Source organism: Rhea americana, unplaced genomic scaffold (genome assembly GCF_003343005.1).
Source record: "Rhea americana isolate MKP2758 unplaced genomic scaffold, rheAme1 scaffold_31, whole genome shotgun sequence".
Taxonomy (NCBI): domain Eukaryota; kingdom Metazoa; phylum Chordata; class Aves; order Rheiformes; family Rheidae; genus Rhea; species Rhea americana.
In genome coordinates, this window is record NW_028186435.1 from 1,443,739 (window position 1) to 1,461,287 (window position 17,549).

Consider the following 17,549-nt stretch of genomic DNA (forward strand, 5'->3'; position numbering starts at 1 on the left):
TGAAACCTTTCAGTTCAGCAAGTGGTTTAGAGGAAAGGAAAAAAGAGCACCTTTCCTCCCCCCCTTCCATGGAAAAGATACTACWTTTAAAATGGGTTTTAATAAAGAAATCTTCCTCTTTGACACAGCAGATAAGGAGGAGATGTCCGCCCACAGACATCTTACACCATTAGCCATCTAGTTAACATCTGTAAATGTTTTAGGGAAAGAAATTACACTTTAAGACGGTTCTTTTTTAATTACAGTCTCCAGATGAGATTTGTTAGAGCAGGGAAACGTATCCCATAGCGACTGATGTCAATAGCAAGCAGTCCCTAAAGCCAGCCAGGATTGGGAAAGCCATGCTGTTTGCTGCTCTTGGCCCTGCTCCCTGCTTTCACAATGTCAAACTTAGAACCGCCTTTTATATGCACTTTCCATTTTTTTCCCCCCAGTAGCTGTTGCCAGCAAGCTGTAAACTACCGTATATCACTCAGATTTAAGAACCTAAACTTTAAAACAAATTAAACTCTTGTTGACATTGTAATAAAAATCAGAATCGAACTGAACAGCTCAGTAAAACTGCACTTCAATTATTTTATGGATTTAAGATTGTTTTCTAGGATTCCCAGACTCCCAATACAGCGAAGTTATTTCCTCTTGGCAGATGGCTGGAAAAAAAAATCATTGAATGGATAAAATTATGTGGCAGACACTAGGTTGAAGCCTAAAGGGAGGAAATGGTGTCTCCCCAGCACCTGTAAATATTTGCTCTGTGTCTTGACCAGAAGAGCCTTTCATCCATACTTTGAAAAAAAAAAAGGGGGGGGGGTATTTATTTTGTGAGTTTTTAAGAAAATAGAATTTTCATCCATCAAAACCAGGTTCTTTACTAGGTGTTTATGCCGTTTTTGATAGAGAACGGCAAATACAGGCCTGACCCACCCTCCAGAACCTCGGCCAAGTGCAGGTAAATGCATGCCGTGCATTAATTCTCCCAGTCGCTAGCCTCTACTTATCTTTCATCTCCCTGCTTAGCAGTTAATGCTGGGTATTCTTTTTATAATTTCTTTTTTTTTCCTATTCTGTAAAATGGAAACAGAGGTTTCCATCTGATTAAATGCCAGGTTTCCATTCTTTATAATGTTTCCTCTCAAAACAGTTTGGAATGAAAGTATTTCAGAAATGTGTGTAGACGGAAGCTACTGGAGATAATCGTTCGCTACATGTAACTGTAAAAGGTGTGGTGCACTAGAAAGGCCGTGGTGTGGAGCAAACAACAACCAGCTTGTGCAGTCTTTCATCAAAACCCTTGTTGCTGATAACTTCTTTTCATTACATCAGTAAACTGTCTTTTGGGGTGCTAGGGCCCTAACCTGAAAAGCGTTGAGTTTCTGGAGAGGTCAGGGAGAGCTGCAAGGGCTCAGCAGCTTGCTGGATCATGCTCAGACCTCCTGTCACAAGGTTACTTTTGCAGATAAGGCCAAATTTTACCCRTCTGCCTGCCCACAGCTGAATCCTCGAGTCCTCATGGTCTTGCTGAACTGCCACTGAGGAGCAGGGAGCAATCTAGCCCTCTGAGGACTGTGAAATGTGGATTTTCCCAAGTTGCTGTTTAAAATTCCTTGTGTTAAACCATTGATGTTTCACCTGAACTAACTTAACTAACTTAACGTAAGCAGCTGAGTTTTTTCATGGTGGCATTAATCATTTTTTAAAAAAACTAGCTTTGAGTTACTTCTAAGCCTCTTCCACTCATTTTGTTGCCCAAAGCATCTCTCCAAGTGCAGGCTAGATTCCTAGAGAAGTTTTGATGTGCAGCCGAACCATAACCCTGCCCATGGAAGTGCCATAAGTGTCATTTCCCAGCTACCAAGATGTGAGGTTTCTAGAGTCCAAGTACTCAAAAAGAGACAGAAAAGAAGTTTGTCGCACACTGCAAGTGGTTGTTTAGAAAGTGTAAAACAAACACGTTGAATAAAGTTTCAGGTCCTTAAACGTGCTTGAAAAATGAATGTTCTACATCTGTGTTTCTCAAGTACCTCTTTCCTAGTTCTTCAGTGCCGGAAGCTGTGTGGCAGGTCTGCCAGTACTTCATTCTTGTGGCAGGAGAAATTTCCTCTCTAGTGGACAGCGTTGAGCTTTAAGCTGCGAAGGGGAAGGTTTCTTTGCTGCAGCCGGTCCGCGACGCTCGGTGATTTTTCACGGCCGTATCTGGTGTTGGTTCTGTTGACATTGCTTTGTCAATCCAAACAAAGGAGCCACTGTGTCGGTTAATGCAGCCTGTGGGAGAGGGGAGCAGAGGAAAAGATATTTTGCCATGTTTGCAGCTCTGCAGCACTGGGACCATGTACAAACATGAGCAGTCTTCCAGCTGCTCTAATTCGAGCCTGCTTGCTACAGGCAGTTTTAGCATCCAGGGAGTATTGGAGTTCAGCAGCTGTCTGGACCCTCTGCTTTTCGCAGCTGCATCTTCTGCGCCAGTGAGAGCACCTATGTAATACTGAGACAGCCGTTTTCCAGCCGTGGCTCGGGGTAGGCTGGGGCTGCCTCTAGTCTCACGCGCCTTGAGAAGTGCCTAGTGTAGCTCCCCTCAAAGCAACCGTTGCAGAAATCCTCATGGCCCAACTGGAGAACAGTGGGTTTTTGTTTCCACCTCGTACAGTTAGTGTGGTAAAAATTCAATGCAAGAGTAGCGTTAAATCCCAGCAGTGCACTTCTCCAAAGCACTGTGACAGACAGAATATGTATTCCTCTGAGAAATGCAGCATTCTTCAGCAATTGATGCTACTGTGGTTAGAATAAAATCCTATGGAATTACATACAGCTCATGTTATGGTGGGGGCCACGTCACCGTGCCACAAACAAATTTATCACATGACACTGCCTGTTTGGGTTTTTTGCAGGCTATTTGTTACTGCCAATGGAAATTCCTGGAGTTAACCTCTAGTTCTGTGCCTACCACTAGTTCTGTGCCTACCACTGAAAAGGAGCAAACACACTCCTTGGCGTACTGATTTTCCCCAGGTGGTGTGACATTTCCAGCCTAGCTTCCAGCAGGCTCCCAGGTGCTTTTTTTTTTTTTTTTTTTTTTTTGCCTTACCAGACACATCCTTTTCTTAAAAGCCTGATCAGCCCCACCCAATCTTTCCCTCCCGCAGAGAAAGTCCTCTCACTTTCTCACCGGGAGCACAAATGTATGAATTAGGGGTTAACAAAAGGAGCTCAGCCTTTCCCATAGGCTAAGCGAGAGTGTGGCACAACACTGCTCACAAGGCATTGCACACTTGCCCCCCAAAGCAAGCGCACGGGAGCATCGTGTGTAAGTGGCACCATCGCAGTCTTACCCCTACCCGGATGTCCTCTTTGCTAAAAGATGCAAATAATGACATTAATCTTTTCTATTTAGCACTCGCTCTGAGGTTTGCTGATGAAAAGGGCTATGAAGGAAAGAGGTGTTGCTGCTGATGATTTTAACAGGGCAAAAAGAGGGTAGGATCCACTTTAAAAAACTCTCCTTGCTCAGAAACAGGTCAGATGCAGCCTGTTACCTGTTTCAACCTGTCTCCAAGACACTCCAGGTCTTGAGGCCTGGTGCTACTAAGTTCATGAGACTTTGCCACTGATTTAGTAGAAGCAGAGCGGGATTTCTTACCCATTCTCGGCTGTGGAAAGAAAGGGGCATTTGACAACTATGTGTGTGTGACCCTAAGGTGCTTTTTCCTTCTTTCCATTTATTATTTCTGTGTGGTATTTGTTATGCCTGGCAGCGAGTGAGCTAGTTTTTTCAWGACCAGTAGTGCAAGGTGGCTCCTTTTAGAGGATTCCAGATGATCACTAGGGGCCACGCTGTTATTACGTAAAGTCAATTAAAGAGCATACATGCGCGTCCCGTTGATTTGATTTAGAACTAACTAAAGCTTCAGTAATGTGCAATTACAAGAAACTTAATGACCCCTTTATATCGAATGCAACTTCTGTGGCACCTAATATACTTTGATGAATTGTTCATTATGTGCAATGTTAGAAAAGCTTCTATAAAGTTTAATAATTGCATAATCAGTACAGAAATTCAGTCTTATCTGACTTTTGTTTTTAACTCTGTAAGTCTTAGAGATTATGGACCCYTTCTTGCTCTCCTTCTTCCTTTTGTACCCCCAGAATTTTTTCCTAAAGCTAATTGGTTGTTTTTCCTGAATACAGAGAAACTCCTTCCTACCGAATCATAGAAATAAAAATCAATCTTTTTCTTATCTTTACTATCTTCAGTGATCTTTGTGGCATGGAGGTAGGAGATTTCTAGGTAACTGCTATAAACTAGACTTAAATACCTTGCTCTGTGCATAATCTAGATGTAAAATGGAAATAGTGGAGATTATAAGTTGCTCCAGGCTTCCTGCTACCTCGGAAATGGTGAAATAGGTGCTGTGAAGGCCAGCGCCAGAGCTTTACATCACTGGTATCGTTCTTAAGAGAAAGATAAAGAAGATGCTGGCCTCAGCATGGGTGAGTTTCACTTTTTGAGAGGTGTCAAAGAAAGCTGCAAGAAAGGGAAAATGGCCGAGCTCTGCTGTAGACTTTAAGTGGGTTCATCACCGTTGCTCTTTACTTTCTTTCCCTCCCTTCCCCCCTCAAAAAAAACCTTAGATTTCATAGCTGGGTCGGGCCCCGCACAGGATGGCAGGATGGGGCRCGGGCGGCTGGTGGCAGCCACAGAGGGACGTTTCTGGCGCTCTGCTGCGTGCGTGCAAATGGGAGGCTGTGCTCGGCGTCGCGCGAGGAAGGGCAGAGGAGGAGCGGCAGCCTCCTGCGCAGCGCTCGGCGGCCTCGGCCGTGCCCGCGCCGCCTGCGCCCGCTGCTGCCCGCTGCCGTGAGCTCGGGCGGTCGGCCGGTGGGCTGCAACCCTGTCCTTATCTCAGCGAGATGCTTTGAGAGCCGTGTGAGATGCAGCAGACCTCGTGAGATGGAGGCAGGAATACGGCRTTAAAAAACAGAAAAAAGAAGTTTCTCTCTGTTGCACTCAGGGTCTGCGAAGTAGAGCCAGCAAAGTCTGGAGGCTAAAACACAGAGGCAGATGCAGAGACCTCCGAATTGCTTTAAWTTTGTTTCGATTTTGAATTCACTCTTGTCATGCTTCAGGGCATGATTCATGAGTTTTAAATACCAGGGGTCAACAGCACTGTTTTACTGTTTGGTGCTAAACTGGAAAGTAACAGTGATCATCAGATTGGATCAGTTCRTGTTACTGTGTTTTGTACGGTACAGGCAGCTTTCTGTTGTCTCTAGCAAAACGGCACATGTTCTTCCTTCCTTATTCCCACCTTGTTTCTACCCCACCAAGCTTCTAGCAGCACCAACCTCCRGCTTTGGCAGCGCAAGGTAGCGTTTGCATAGTTCTGCTGTTGTGTGGAAATTTTGCGTAAAGCATAGAAATATGTCTATTTTGTTTCTCTTACAGATGCTCTTAGGAACGTAAACACATAATTTTGGTTAAAATGCGGTTTATTTGTCTGTCCTCCAGCCCTGCCCTCACGCTTGGGTGTATGTGTGTGTCAAATGTGGCTTGCATCATGCTGGGGCRAATCCTGCAGCATTTGCCTAGACGAAACCCAGGCTGAACTCCAGGAAGGCTTAGCCCAAGTGAGGGCTAGTGAAAATTGCCTGTTGACTCKTTGATTGTTTGTTGGAAAAAATAATCTGTTTGAGTGCTGTTATCCTCAGATTTGCAGTAAAAACAAGCTAAGGTTTCAACCCCGGTGCGTGGTGAATCACTGTGGCTCTGTTGCTTTCTGTGCTGGTTTGCAGAAGACAGGATTAAGCCCTAAGTGTTTGCAGAAAAAGAGACTCAGAGCGTTCTCAGGGTTTCACACGAGAGGGATAAAAAACACAAACCCAGGACTTCTTGTGTGACAGGATGGGAGTCATTTAGAGCGGGCACCTAGTCAAGAGTCGCAGTGAAATTGCTGCCACAGCGCACTGTCATCCCACTGTGGTGGAAACCTTCCCCTTAACCCTCCGCAACCACCCGCCAGGGCAGATGTTACGTTATTTGGAGTTACTGAGCTAAATAAGGCAGAGGGTATAGCAGGTAGGAAACTTATTCCATTTTGATGGCTGTCGTGTATAACAATACTATTCACCGTGCCAAGCCTACACTCATATGGGAGGATCATGTTTTATTAAAACCTGCTACTTGTTGTCACTCACTTGCTCCACTGTCCTATTCGCTGCCTCCAAAAATAGCATGCCCTGTGGTGGTGGCTTATTATGATTAAACAGATAAAAATAAGCTTAAGGTTTAAACACATCCAGGACACCTGAGGTAATACAAGATCTGACTTCTTTATGGAACGTGTGAAGTTATATTTTCCATTGCTTCATAAGACTTGTTTTGCTTGGTTTTTAATTCAGCAAGGTTTAATATGATCTATAGTTTTGCATTACATGCTGGCACCTCAGGAATTCGTATCACTACTTTCTGTTTTTTTTTTCTTACTCATAGCATAGAACTAGCTTTGAAACCAGAATTCTCTAAGACAGCCCCATTTTTTTTTTCAGTGATGAAGTAATAATTCTGTATTGACTGTTACAGCTTTCCTATGTCAGAGAGGATTGCTGTTTATTAACAGTGCAGAGGTAGGTGCCCAGATGAAAACTCCACGATTTTACTCCTGTGATGGAGGTTATAGCAGGAGCTTCGTCTGTTAACTGGCTGTCTATGGGCCTCTATTTAGCCATTTTTTTTTCTTTAAATAAAATCTGTACATGGAGATAAGGGAAAATATTTTTTTCCTTCTGTGTTTCTACTTCCTCTGAATTCATTTGTGACTTCAAGTTCCTCTTCAGGCATGCATTTCATCTRAAATAAGGGCATATGAGAGCCTAAGAGCCTGATGGAGCTCGATGTGACATTGCTGGTGAAAAAATCTGGGGGCAGGAATTGTAGACAGCAAGGCGAATGTCATCCTGCGAAGCCCTGCACAAGGTAATGTGGAGTTAGCGTCAAGCTCTCAGACTCCGAAGTTCTGTTTTAGTATCATTGTTCATGTGTTAGATACGGGATGTGGTAAATAGTGACAGTGGGGTCAGTGTTGTACAAAAATGARGAGGAAAACACAGTCGCCGCTCCAAGCTGCTTACAGCCGGTGGTCTGTTGAAGACAATGGAAATTCAGAGCACTTCAGCAGCGTCTGCTCTGTGTAGGGAAGTATGTGGAGAGATCCCTGACCTGGGAGGCACTCTTGTTGTACCAGTGTAAGGCTTGACCTGAGCTAATGAATTCTGTTGAAAGGCAAAAACAATTGGCAAAACTGAGGCAGTTTTGATTTCAGTACAAGTACTCTTTGCTGAAGATCGCTTAAATGTGCTGTGTAGCTGTTCAGTTTGATCAGAGCCAGGCCGTAGAGCTCAAACATAAGTGTGCTGGTTTTGTAGCTACGGCSATTTGAAAGGTGAAGCATCTTCTCAGTGCACAGCAGAATCCGTGCATAGTTTCACACAGACTTTTCACACATGCATGTTGAAAGATGCAGCTGCTGATTTATTTTTGTTTTCCATGATACGTATACCAAAGCAGATCGCTTCCGTACTGTCGCAGTCAAAGAGCATTATAGCATCTGATTCTCCGGCTTCAGTTCTGTTCCACCCTGGAGACGATGGTCCCCAGGGTTCAGAGATGGACTGAAAGTAACAAGCAGAGGTTGGTTACCAAGCTGTGAAAAAAGCTTGGTGTTGACCTGAAGGCRTTGATGTCTCGAGCCATGCTATGTGACTGTTCCTATCGATAAGGGAACCGTAGACTGGCCCAAAGGACGAATGCCTTCATAACACTGAACTGACGCCACCACAGCCTTCGTATAGGAACATGAAGACGTATATGTCTGGCGAATCACAAGGTGTTTACTCTACACAAAAGATTTCAGTGCCGTCTTGCTTTAACTGTATCATACTCCTTAAAAAAGATTGACATAGTGAACAGTAAAACTCTGCTGATCGATATAAGCCCTCAAGCGTTTCCTCTGTAAACCTCCGCTAGACTTCCTCTTCGAATTACCTCAGCTTTTCAGTGAGTTGCACAGTGGGCAGGGAGGCAGATGCAGGGGTGGTGGTGCAGATGGCTTGAAGCAGGGCCCGTGATTTAGTATGTGCACTTCTGTACGTTGTCGTAATGCTTTGGGAGCATAGAGAATCCATCTGTGTCTTAACATAAGACAGTACTGATCATTTCAGTCTGTGTCTCCTTTTGTGACAAAACTCGCAAAAGAAGACCCAGAAACTCCTTTTAGTTTCTCGTATCACAGCTTAATCACTTATTTATATAGCGTACTTGTGCAGGTGGTTTCATTGAAAAATGGCTTCTTGCTCAATGCAGAAAAATACTCAAGTACTTATTTACTTATTTAATTGCAAGTGACGTTTGCAATCAAAGAGGAATGTGACAATAATTATAACAGAGTAACAACTCCGTTACTTGTTCTCATTATACAAACCTCTCTGGGCCAGTGCTGAAGTAGCTTGAAGTCAATGGAAAGACAGTCAGTGACTTCCGCAGCCTTTGGGATATGATGTGAGAAGAGACTGCAGCTTAAACTGGCCAGAAACCTCAACCCTCATCAGAAAAGGGGAGAGAGCTAATGGGTGAAATTTGAAGGTCTGTATTAGTGTCAGACTCTCTCTTCCGTAAACCTCTTTCGAGATGAATTAGAAGGTGAGCTATTTTTTCATGTTAATTGCTTCTGTGAGAACAACATAGTTAATACAGCGCCTGCTTCTTGTCTAAAACAAGCTAAATCTTCCTGCCAAAACGAGAGCAGTAGGAAGGTTRGACTGAACCAGAAACACACTTCCAGGATAGAGCCTGGAGAAGCTACTCCCATGGCATTTTCCTCCCGAACACAAGAGAGGAACGCTCTCCACTTGCCTCTTTGTAGCTGACTCATTGAGTGACATTTTGGTAGTAGATGCTTCCATGAAGGACTATTGCTCATCTCCCCGTTCAGAAGCTAGAGAATGCACGCAGAAGGGTGCTAATGAAGTTAACAAAGATGAGGCTACATTTCAAAGCAGTAGATACAGCTCTTTACAACTGCATTTTTGATCACACCTCTAGATTTGCCTTCTGTTTTTAGATTCTTTGGAACATTTGCCTTTAGTGGTACAAGGTAAAACATTGCAGTCACCAAAGGGCTCATCTTTGTGGACCAAAGAACTCGCCAGTTACAGAAAGTCCGCTACGTTTGCCTTTTTCCTACTTCTCAYATCTCCGGCCTTGTCACTTTGATGTGAGTGGGATGAATATCTGAGCTGAAAGGCAGAACTTTGTCCAAAAGGAGAGCGATTTTATTGAAGCAGGAGGCCATAATGTTATCACTATTCAAATTAGTAGTCAAATATAAGGAAAGCAGAAGTCAGCAGAAATTTAAGCTTTCAACAGTTAATAGAATCCATATGTAGCCCCAGATTTTAAAAATATTCCATTTCCTATGAAGTTTGCATCCGTATATGGAGTCCACATTTGTTTAAATGTATCTGGTTGTCCTGTTTCGAGCAGGAACTCAAACTGTTGCATCAGTAAGGCATTGATTTTGCTAATTAGTAAAACAAAAATTTCCATTGCAAGGGCATTTTAAAGCAAAGTAAAATACAAGAAGAAAAAACTCCTTATTAAACTAAAATGTGGTGTAACAGCTCACCACATCCTGCTACCGTGGCATCTGCTGTTTAGCAAAGGAAAAGTTCCTCTTTCAGATGCCTTGACAGGTAGAGAGGTCACGTGTTACCTGCATTTCTCAGCATTATTATTTTTTTGACTTTATGTCAGTGGAAAAGCTGAACATGACAATGGAAAGTATCAGTTGAGAGAAGGCACTGTGGGGAACTGTAGGTGTTAGCTATAAAAGCAACAATGCCCCCACTCCCCAAAGTCAACAGAAAAACAGATGAAAAAATCTGATGACAAAAGTGCTGTAAATCATTGTACTCAGCTGTTTGATCTGCTAGGGATGAACCTTTTGCTTAAGGGAAGTGTTATGCTAATATATGCATTGAAAATTAAAYATTTTGCATATGATCTGCTGCTAAACTATATCTGGCACCTCCACAAATCAATTCTCTGACTCTTGTCTGTCCTGCCTGTGAAATGGGTTTTTTGAGTACTAAGGTTATGTTGTTTAAAAGATGAGTGCAAACCCTTTGCAATCTTTCCCTGAAAAATGTTACACTCATTCAAATGGGTGATACTGGCTGTTACTGGATGTTACTACAAATTTGAGTGGATGAGTATCCAAGCAGCAGCTGAATTAAAAACCAACATTTGCTTTCAAAATGAAATTCAAACCCAGACCAAAATACTATTTGTACTGAATACTGCTGTTCTGTATAACACATACAATACTGTTGTCGTAACAGATTTGTAAGCCAAAACTGGAGCACTCATGACAGCAACCGGCTGACTTGTCTCRAATATATAATAAGTATTTTGTTAGAAAGGTGAAAACTAAGAGGAAAAAAAAAATCAATTACTTTCTCTGTAGCAGCGATATCTTGTACCTCTCTGAGGAATTGTCCAGTCGCCTTACAGTACTGCGCAGAGCCGTGAGGGTACCAAGTGGAAGGATGGCAAAGGAGAYGGTGAACAGAGAACAATCAATTCCTTCACCTAATGCAAGAATGAAATTATCAAGAAACAAATTTAAAAGAAAAGGAAGCAMCTTTTCACCCAACACAGCCTTAAACCCCAGTACCTATTGCTGCAGGAAATCTCAAAGGCCAGAACAGGTTCAGAAAGGTGTTAGACCGCTTCGTGGAAGAAATTTCAGCAAAAAGTTCACTAAAAGCAAGGATGCAGACCTCCTGTGGCTTGTGAAGCCCTCCARCCAGTCAGAAGTTATGAGTGTACTGGAGAAAGCAGCACTGGAGCGGTGCCCTATTTTTATGTTCTTTCCTGAAGAATTGGCTGCTGGCTGTTGTGGGAGATGTGAGCCTGTCACAGACAGACATACAGGATTCTTCAGCAGAGCTCTGCTTGAGTAAYAGCTTTTTTGATTTACTGGCAGGAAGGATGATTTGGGATCAACTCTAAACAAAAGTACTTCATGCTTTCTTCCCCCTAAAAAATGGTTTGGGGCTCAAACAAAACATTTCATTTGATCCAGAATAAATCATTTCCTTTAACATGTGACAAAAATTGTAATGTGCTTTGGAGTCTCTTAAAAGAGATACCTTTTGCTGAAATTTGAAACAACAACAAAAAAATATTGATGTTAAAGACCTTTCCTTCTCTGAGCCAAAACTACTTGAGAAATGTCATCCATATTTTCATGTCTGACCCAAAACTAAACTTTTCCCACCATCAGGTTTCCCTTCAAAATCTCAGAGCTAAAGGATGAACAGTTTCTCAGAGCTGAAGAAAGAGCAAGGGGTCTTCACAGGAGCACTAGAGCTGCTTAGCTGGAGGAGGCTCATGGGGGAATCTTTTTAGCTGCCCAGAGCAGGCACCAGGCAGTATGGTCCACTTTGGCCCTGGCCCGTGCGAGTCCGCTGCGTGGTTTGGCTGTGTCCCCCACCGCAGGGTATTCCCTTGCAGGCTCAGGTGCTCCAGCGGGCCCTGAGGGAAAGCCCACGCTCAGCACACTTCCCCTTTCATCTCCTCAGATGCTACTTCTGAGCTCACTCCGTGTTTGTAGGGTGATATCAGTGGCTACGCAAGACAACATGCTGTTCCGCTTCAGGCCTTCTGCTTGTACCCTTGTCTCTTTTTGTCATTTTCTTTTTCCACTGCGCTATTGGGACTTTTTGTGCCCTCAGCACCGTGGCAGATGAAGCGGGATGGATGAAAGTGAAGTAAGAGGCCTGCAGATGAGATCTGAGCACCTGTYTCTGAGCCGCACTGCCCATGGATTGCCACAGGAGAAATGCTGAACCTCTTCTTGGCTATTTTGGCCCCATTTGTTTGTRAGATCTGGAGGCAGTGGGTGCACTGTAAGGAGGTTTCGGTTATCTCCCGAGTACACACTGACATTGGGTAGTGACTGTTGCTAAATATTTGTTAAATGTTTTATGAGGATATTGGACCTGTCTGCATCCATCAGGAAAATAACATACAATAAAGATGAACAAAGCAGCTGAAGGTTGAGTCCTTACCACATTGCAGTCAATAACACAATTGCAAGTGATTTCAGTAGGACACACATTGGGTCTTGTTGCTGTTGAGCCTCCTCGCTGAGGGCTGGGAGCGAGCATTCCCGAAGGACCGTGGGTATCCCGTGGGTTGCAGCCAGGCAGGTGGTCTCCCAGCTGAAAAGAAAAGGCAGGTCACGCTAGGGATAAGCAATGGTCCCAGTAGCGCTTGAGTGATGAAGGTACCTAATGTGGCCGAAAAAGGCAGTCTCTTGAGTGCCTAAGCCATTCCTGAAGGTGGGTTTGGGGCTTTTAGGTCCTTATGCCACTGAGTTGTTTTTGAAATACTTTCGCTAAATGCTTTAGTAGAGGGAGGCTGAGGCTGGGAGAGGAGGGAATATCAAATCTGAAAGTTTTACTGAGCAAACTGGGATACAGTTCTATAGGGTACCATAGTAGTAGCCTGAGATTCAAGATACCTGAATRCTAATCCTGACTAAAATGGGGAGCTCCTCAGCTTTTCTACTTCCCTGTCCTCATCTGTGAAATACTRGTGATACTTATATTCCTATTCTACAGAGGTGTTGTGAAGATTCATTATTTAATGCTTCTAAATAATATATGTACAAAGACTAATGAAAGATATCTTTTTTTTTTTTTTTGATGTAACAGAAATCTACAGAGAAAGCTAACAAAAGTGTAACTCTGGCCCRTATGAGAATTTGTTTTCACTGCCACACTCAACACAAATATGTCACTGAGTGTTTGCTGCATACCTGATGTTGCTTTGAGAAGTTTATCTAAGAAACTATCTTTACAAAAGCATCATGGAAAAATCATCCCACAGAAAAAAAARTGCATTGTTTGCATTCAAGATAGAGATTCAGTTCAGAAAACTGTCTAAAGACTTGTAGCATGTAAATGGGGTAGCATTTATTGCCATGTTAGGATGTAGGCAGGGTATTCTTTGTCATGGAGCAGGACTTGCTGCTTAAATTTGTTTCCACTGTTTTGTAATATTAAATTCCCCAACACTCCGAAGAGAAAGAACTACTTTGTCGTCATAGCTCATTTCCATACTGCTCTTAGTTTGCTGCCATAAATAGGTAATTACAAATAYAAATGATATTTCCTTGTTGAAGTAAGGGCATGCGTATCCATGGGTATAAGTGGTTTCAGTGGCCAAGACCTGTGACACAAATCCTGACTCATTCATTTGCTGCAATTACAAAATGGGCAATAGGTCTGCAGAACCCCCCCCCACACACACACACACAAAAAAAAAAAAAAAAAAAAAAAAAAAAAAAAAAAAAAAAAAAAAAAAGAAAGAAAGAAAGAAAAAAGAAAACAGCTAATTGCTTCAGGAAGTTGGTTTTAGACAGGCAAACATGTGGAGTTATCTGCATGGCTGTGAACAGCAGCCCACGAGCAAAGGAAAACTTAGGCTTTTCCATGGCAGTTCCATGACGTGGGCATGTGTTCCCCACTCCCAGTAATGGCAGGGAAACTCAGCAGTGGTGATAGCCTTCCTGATGGCATTTTGTCTATCTTCATGTAAATCAGGTGGTGGCAGTCACGGCAGGGAGGTGGGGTGGAAATAAAAGGGATGTTGTGTAGTTCACTGTAGATGGCCTTTGCCAGGTTCAGTCATTTCCTGTCCATCTGCCAAAAATCACAAGCTGATAAATGGACATAATTTGAGTGTGGGAAACTGTATTGCTTGATGATCTGCAGGGGAGGGGGAAAAGAATGAAAGAAGAATCATGAATAAAGAAAACAACACTATCAGTGGAGATGCAGTCTGACTGGCTGATGCTGAGATAACGGACCTTGTTTATTCCTTTCTTCAACTCTTGCCAAGGGTTTTAACTTGCCCATCCCCTCCCATCTGTCTTTATTGATAGGAGCATGCATGTCCATGTGTGTTGGTCAACATGAAAGGAACATACATTTATACATGTTACCAGCTACCAGGAACGGGCAAGCACATGGCAGTTTTGTATCTTTTTCTTTTTTTTAAAATCATCCCACAATGGAAAAAATCACCACGTGAAGTCCTATTCTATCTAGGCATTGCAGCTTCAAATACCCTGCTAAGCACCTGGCAGCGCGGTGCCATTAGCATGTACCATGGCTGACATACTTTCCAAATGGCTCTTTTTCTGGAATGGGTAGTTTATTCAAAGACTTCCTGCAGTTCTTTACTTGAAGTTTGAGAGCCAGTTGTAGAGCAAATGAAATGTTCTATCTGTTCTGTCTGGTTAAAATGTTAAATATGTTTGATGCAATCAAGGAACCAGGATGCTGCTGTTCTTGTTTGGTTTTACACAGTATTTAGCATGTTAATAACCTCGGTTAATGCTGCTGTTTTGCACTCTGGCCAGCCTTTACTAGCTCCTTAGTAGTGGTGTTATGCTTGATGTTCAGAACCATATTGAAACTGTGACGAAAYGGATGCAAGTTTGGGGGGGCTGGTTACTGGAAAGACAGCTCTGCAGCAGTGCAATTCTAACCAATTCCTTTTCTTTTTTGTTCTTTCCTTGCAGTAAATGAAATTATTCGGAATGACCTTTCCAGTACCAATGTCCATTCATAGCTTGCAATACTGGCCTAGTAGGAAATCCACACTTTTGACTTAGCTGGTGTGTCAGCTAGAGCACAGAGACRCCGAATAAACTGAAGACATTGCCTGGTACCACTCTGATCTTCCACCTTCCTGAATGTTAAGAACTGAAGATTTACCTCTTGCTTACAAAGAAGTGGTTCTTCAGCTGATGAAATACCTTCTTTAAAGAAAATCATCTCAAGAGGAATAATAAAGGAGGGATAAAACTCCAAGATGGCGCATTTCATGGGACAAAACTAGGAAACTCAGCAAAATCTGATTGCTTCTTCCCAGTGCTGATCTTTTTGGCATGGCACCGCTGGAATACAGCCCTGGAAGTGCCTTATTTTACCAGGTTGTGGCATCAGGGCATTTTTAATAAGCTTTGAATTTGCTGTCATTAAAAGTGCTGGTAGGTGCAGAAGCAATAGAGCTTGCATTCTGGAGAGTGATATTTAGCAAAAAAAAAAAAAAAAAAAAAAAAAAAAAAAAAAAAAAAAAAAAAATTTTAAAAAAAAAAAAAAAAAAAAAAAAAAAACTGTGTAGCAAAGTGGGGAGAGAAATCCCTACTCCAGTAAGATGCGTTTATGAATTCCAGAATTTCTTCAGCTTTTCCTCTGCTGTAATGTACAGCTTGTTGCCTTATTCTCAGTGCATTTCAAAAGCCTCTTGATTTGTCATCATCTCAGCTCTTTCTTTTTCATATTGTCTTTATTATGTGCTAATGAATCATAGGATTGTTAGTAGTAGCATGTTAAGATTTTGATTTTAATCTGGCTTCAGTCATAGCACAAGTGAGTTGAATAGCACAAAATAAAAAAGGTTGATGGACAAAAAAAATGAAATCTATCTATTACATGATAGATGAATGTGTATGCATGTACATACATACTAGTATATATGCATATATTTATATATGACAAATAATATAGATGATTGCCTAGTGAGGGCACTGAATTTAGCAATAATTTCAATTTCTGAGAATGCATTTCAGATCCACAACAAATATTTCAGCTACTTCTTTTGAGGGTTTGTTGCACCTAAAGCAGGTATGCATTTTCTTTCCTCATGCAGTTAAGCAAGCACTTTAGATAGGCAAGAAGGATGCATACAAGATACATGTTATTTACCAAATGGCAAAATATGAATTAAAGTAACTGTAAATACCATTATGGAAGAGTGTAAAATATTTGTTCAATTATAATATTATTATTCCGCAGAAGCCTTATAACTCTCTGCTACATGTATGAAAAAAGATATTACCAAAAAACCACAAAGGTTTAATATGCAGCGCTGTATAGTGTGTTTTCAGATTAGCTGATGTTTCTGGAGCTACAGATAGGCATGTAGTGTAGCCTTTAACATTGTATTTTTTACAATCAACTGCTTACTATATAACTAGCAACAACCTATTATTTCATATAACCAAAAAATAAAAAACAAAGTAAAATAGCATGACTTAATTTGAAAATGTTTAACATTAATATTGTGCCTTAGGAATCTATGCCCCCTTCTGGAAATACACCTGAACTACACCTCCGTGTTGAGGTAACTCATTAACCATAATGCAATGAAGATTGAATAGGTTTCACAAAAAAGTGAAATCCTCCTAAGCGTTTTAAAACATTATTCTGTATAATTATGTCTTACTTTCTTTTTAAAAAGCCATATTTGTCACATTTGCACATTACTGTGAAGACATGAGAATATAATATGGCTAAATGTACATAATATGCTGTTACCAGTCCTAATAATAGTCTGTTGTTCCTCACCTGTTTAATCCCACTTATTTACCCTGTATTTAGCATTGTAGAAGTTGCATGAAACGTTTCTTATAGACTTCCATATGAAAAGTAAAAAGCTTGACAGATGTCAGCTTGACTTTTAGCTAGAAAATAGATCCAATGAAGCAAAATGTTTTGCTGGAAGCTAGTCTTAGAGTGGTTCATTTTATGTTATCTTGACAAATCTTCCTTTGTCATATAAAATAAACATTTTTGCATTATATACATATATATAAATATATATCTCCATCTCTTCTATTTGAAGCTGTTTGCATCCTGCTGCATCCTGCTAATATAACCATCTTAGTAGGGAAGTAAAAGTCTCATGTCAACAGACTCTTCTTTACTTCCCCCTGCATTTAAAGACATCACTGCCAAGGAGAGAAAATGATAGATGATAAAATTCTCAGATTTTATTCTCTTGGTATTTCAGAAATGTCAATGAAGTGTGAGTGGAGGAATCTCTGGTTATGCCAAAGCGTTTTCTATTCATATGAGTAAATACTGTGGGTGAGGCTTTTACAGCATAGGACAGCACACACACAGACACACCCTCCACCATGTTCGCATTTCAGCAATAATTTTAGCAAGGTTTTCAACTGTACGGTTTGGATAAGTTGCACCTCCTTCATCCTTATTTTTATTTTCATCTTGAAGCTATTTTGAAAAAMAAACTGTTACTTTTAAGCCTGGATAATGGAAGATTATGCATCTCTTGTATATGTATTCATAAAATAAAAATGAAAGCAGAAATATTTCCTGTATGAGACTGATATCTTGTTTTTGTACGTGTGTTATAGTTGTTCCTCGCAGTTTATGAAAATGGTTTTYGTCTACCCATTTTGAAAACCAAACCAAACCAAACCAAAAAGCCACAATGCTCTGCACTTAGTACCTAAAACATAACCATGTAGGTAGGTTTGAAAAGACTTCTGTCATGGATGATTCTTACTCTTAAGAGGGTCCTCTGCATGAATTTTAAATAGTAAAATGAACTATCTTACTTGTGGTGGAACAAAGTACTTGTATCTACTGGGAAAAAAATGGGGTTTTTGCTCTTCCTT

The 17,549-nt window shown here is 41.5% G+C and overlaps 1 protein-coding gene across 1 annotated transcript in view; it reads left to right on the top strand.

Moving 5' to 3' along the window:
* The window catches only part of NFATC1 (nuclear factor of activated T cells 1), a gene marked incomplete at its 5' end in the record, with an annotated part of 111,840 nt that extends 94,600 nt beyond the window's left edge, over positions 1–17,240 (top strand). The window contains one exon of the mRNA XM_085310089.1: positions 14,643–17,240. Coding sequence (XP_085166215.1) covers positions 14,643–14,692 — 50 coding nt within the window. The remainder of the gene's footprint in view (positions 1–14,642) is intronic.
* Positions 17,241–17,549: the final 309 nt, after the last annotated feature.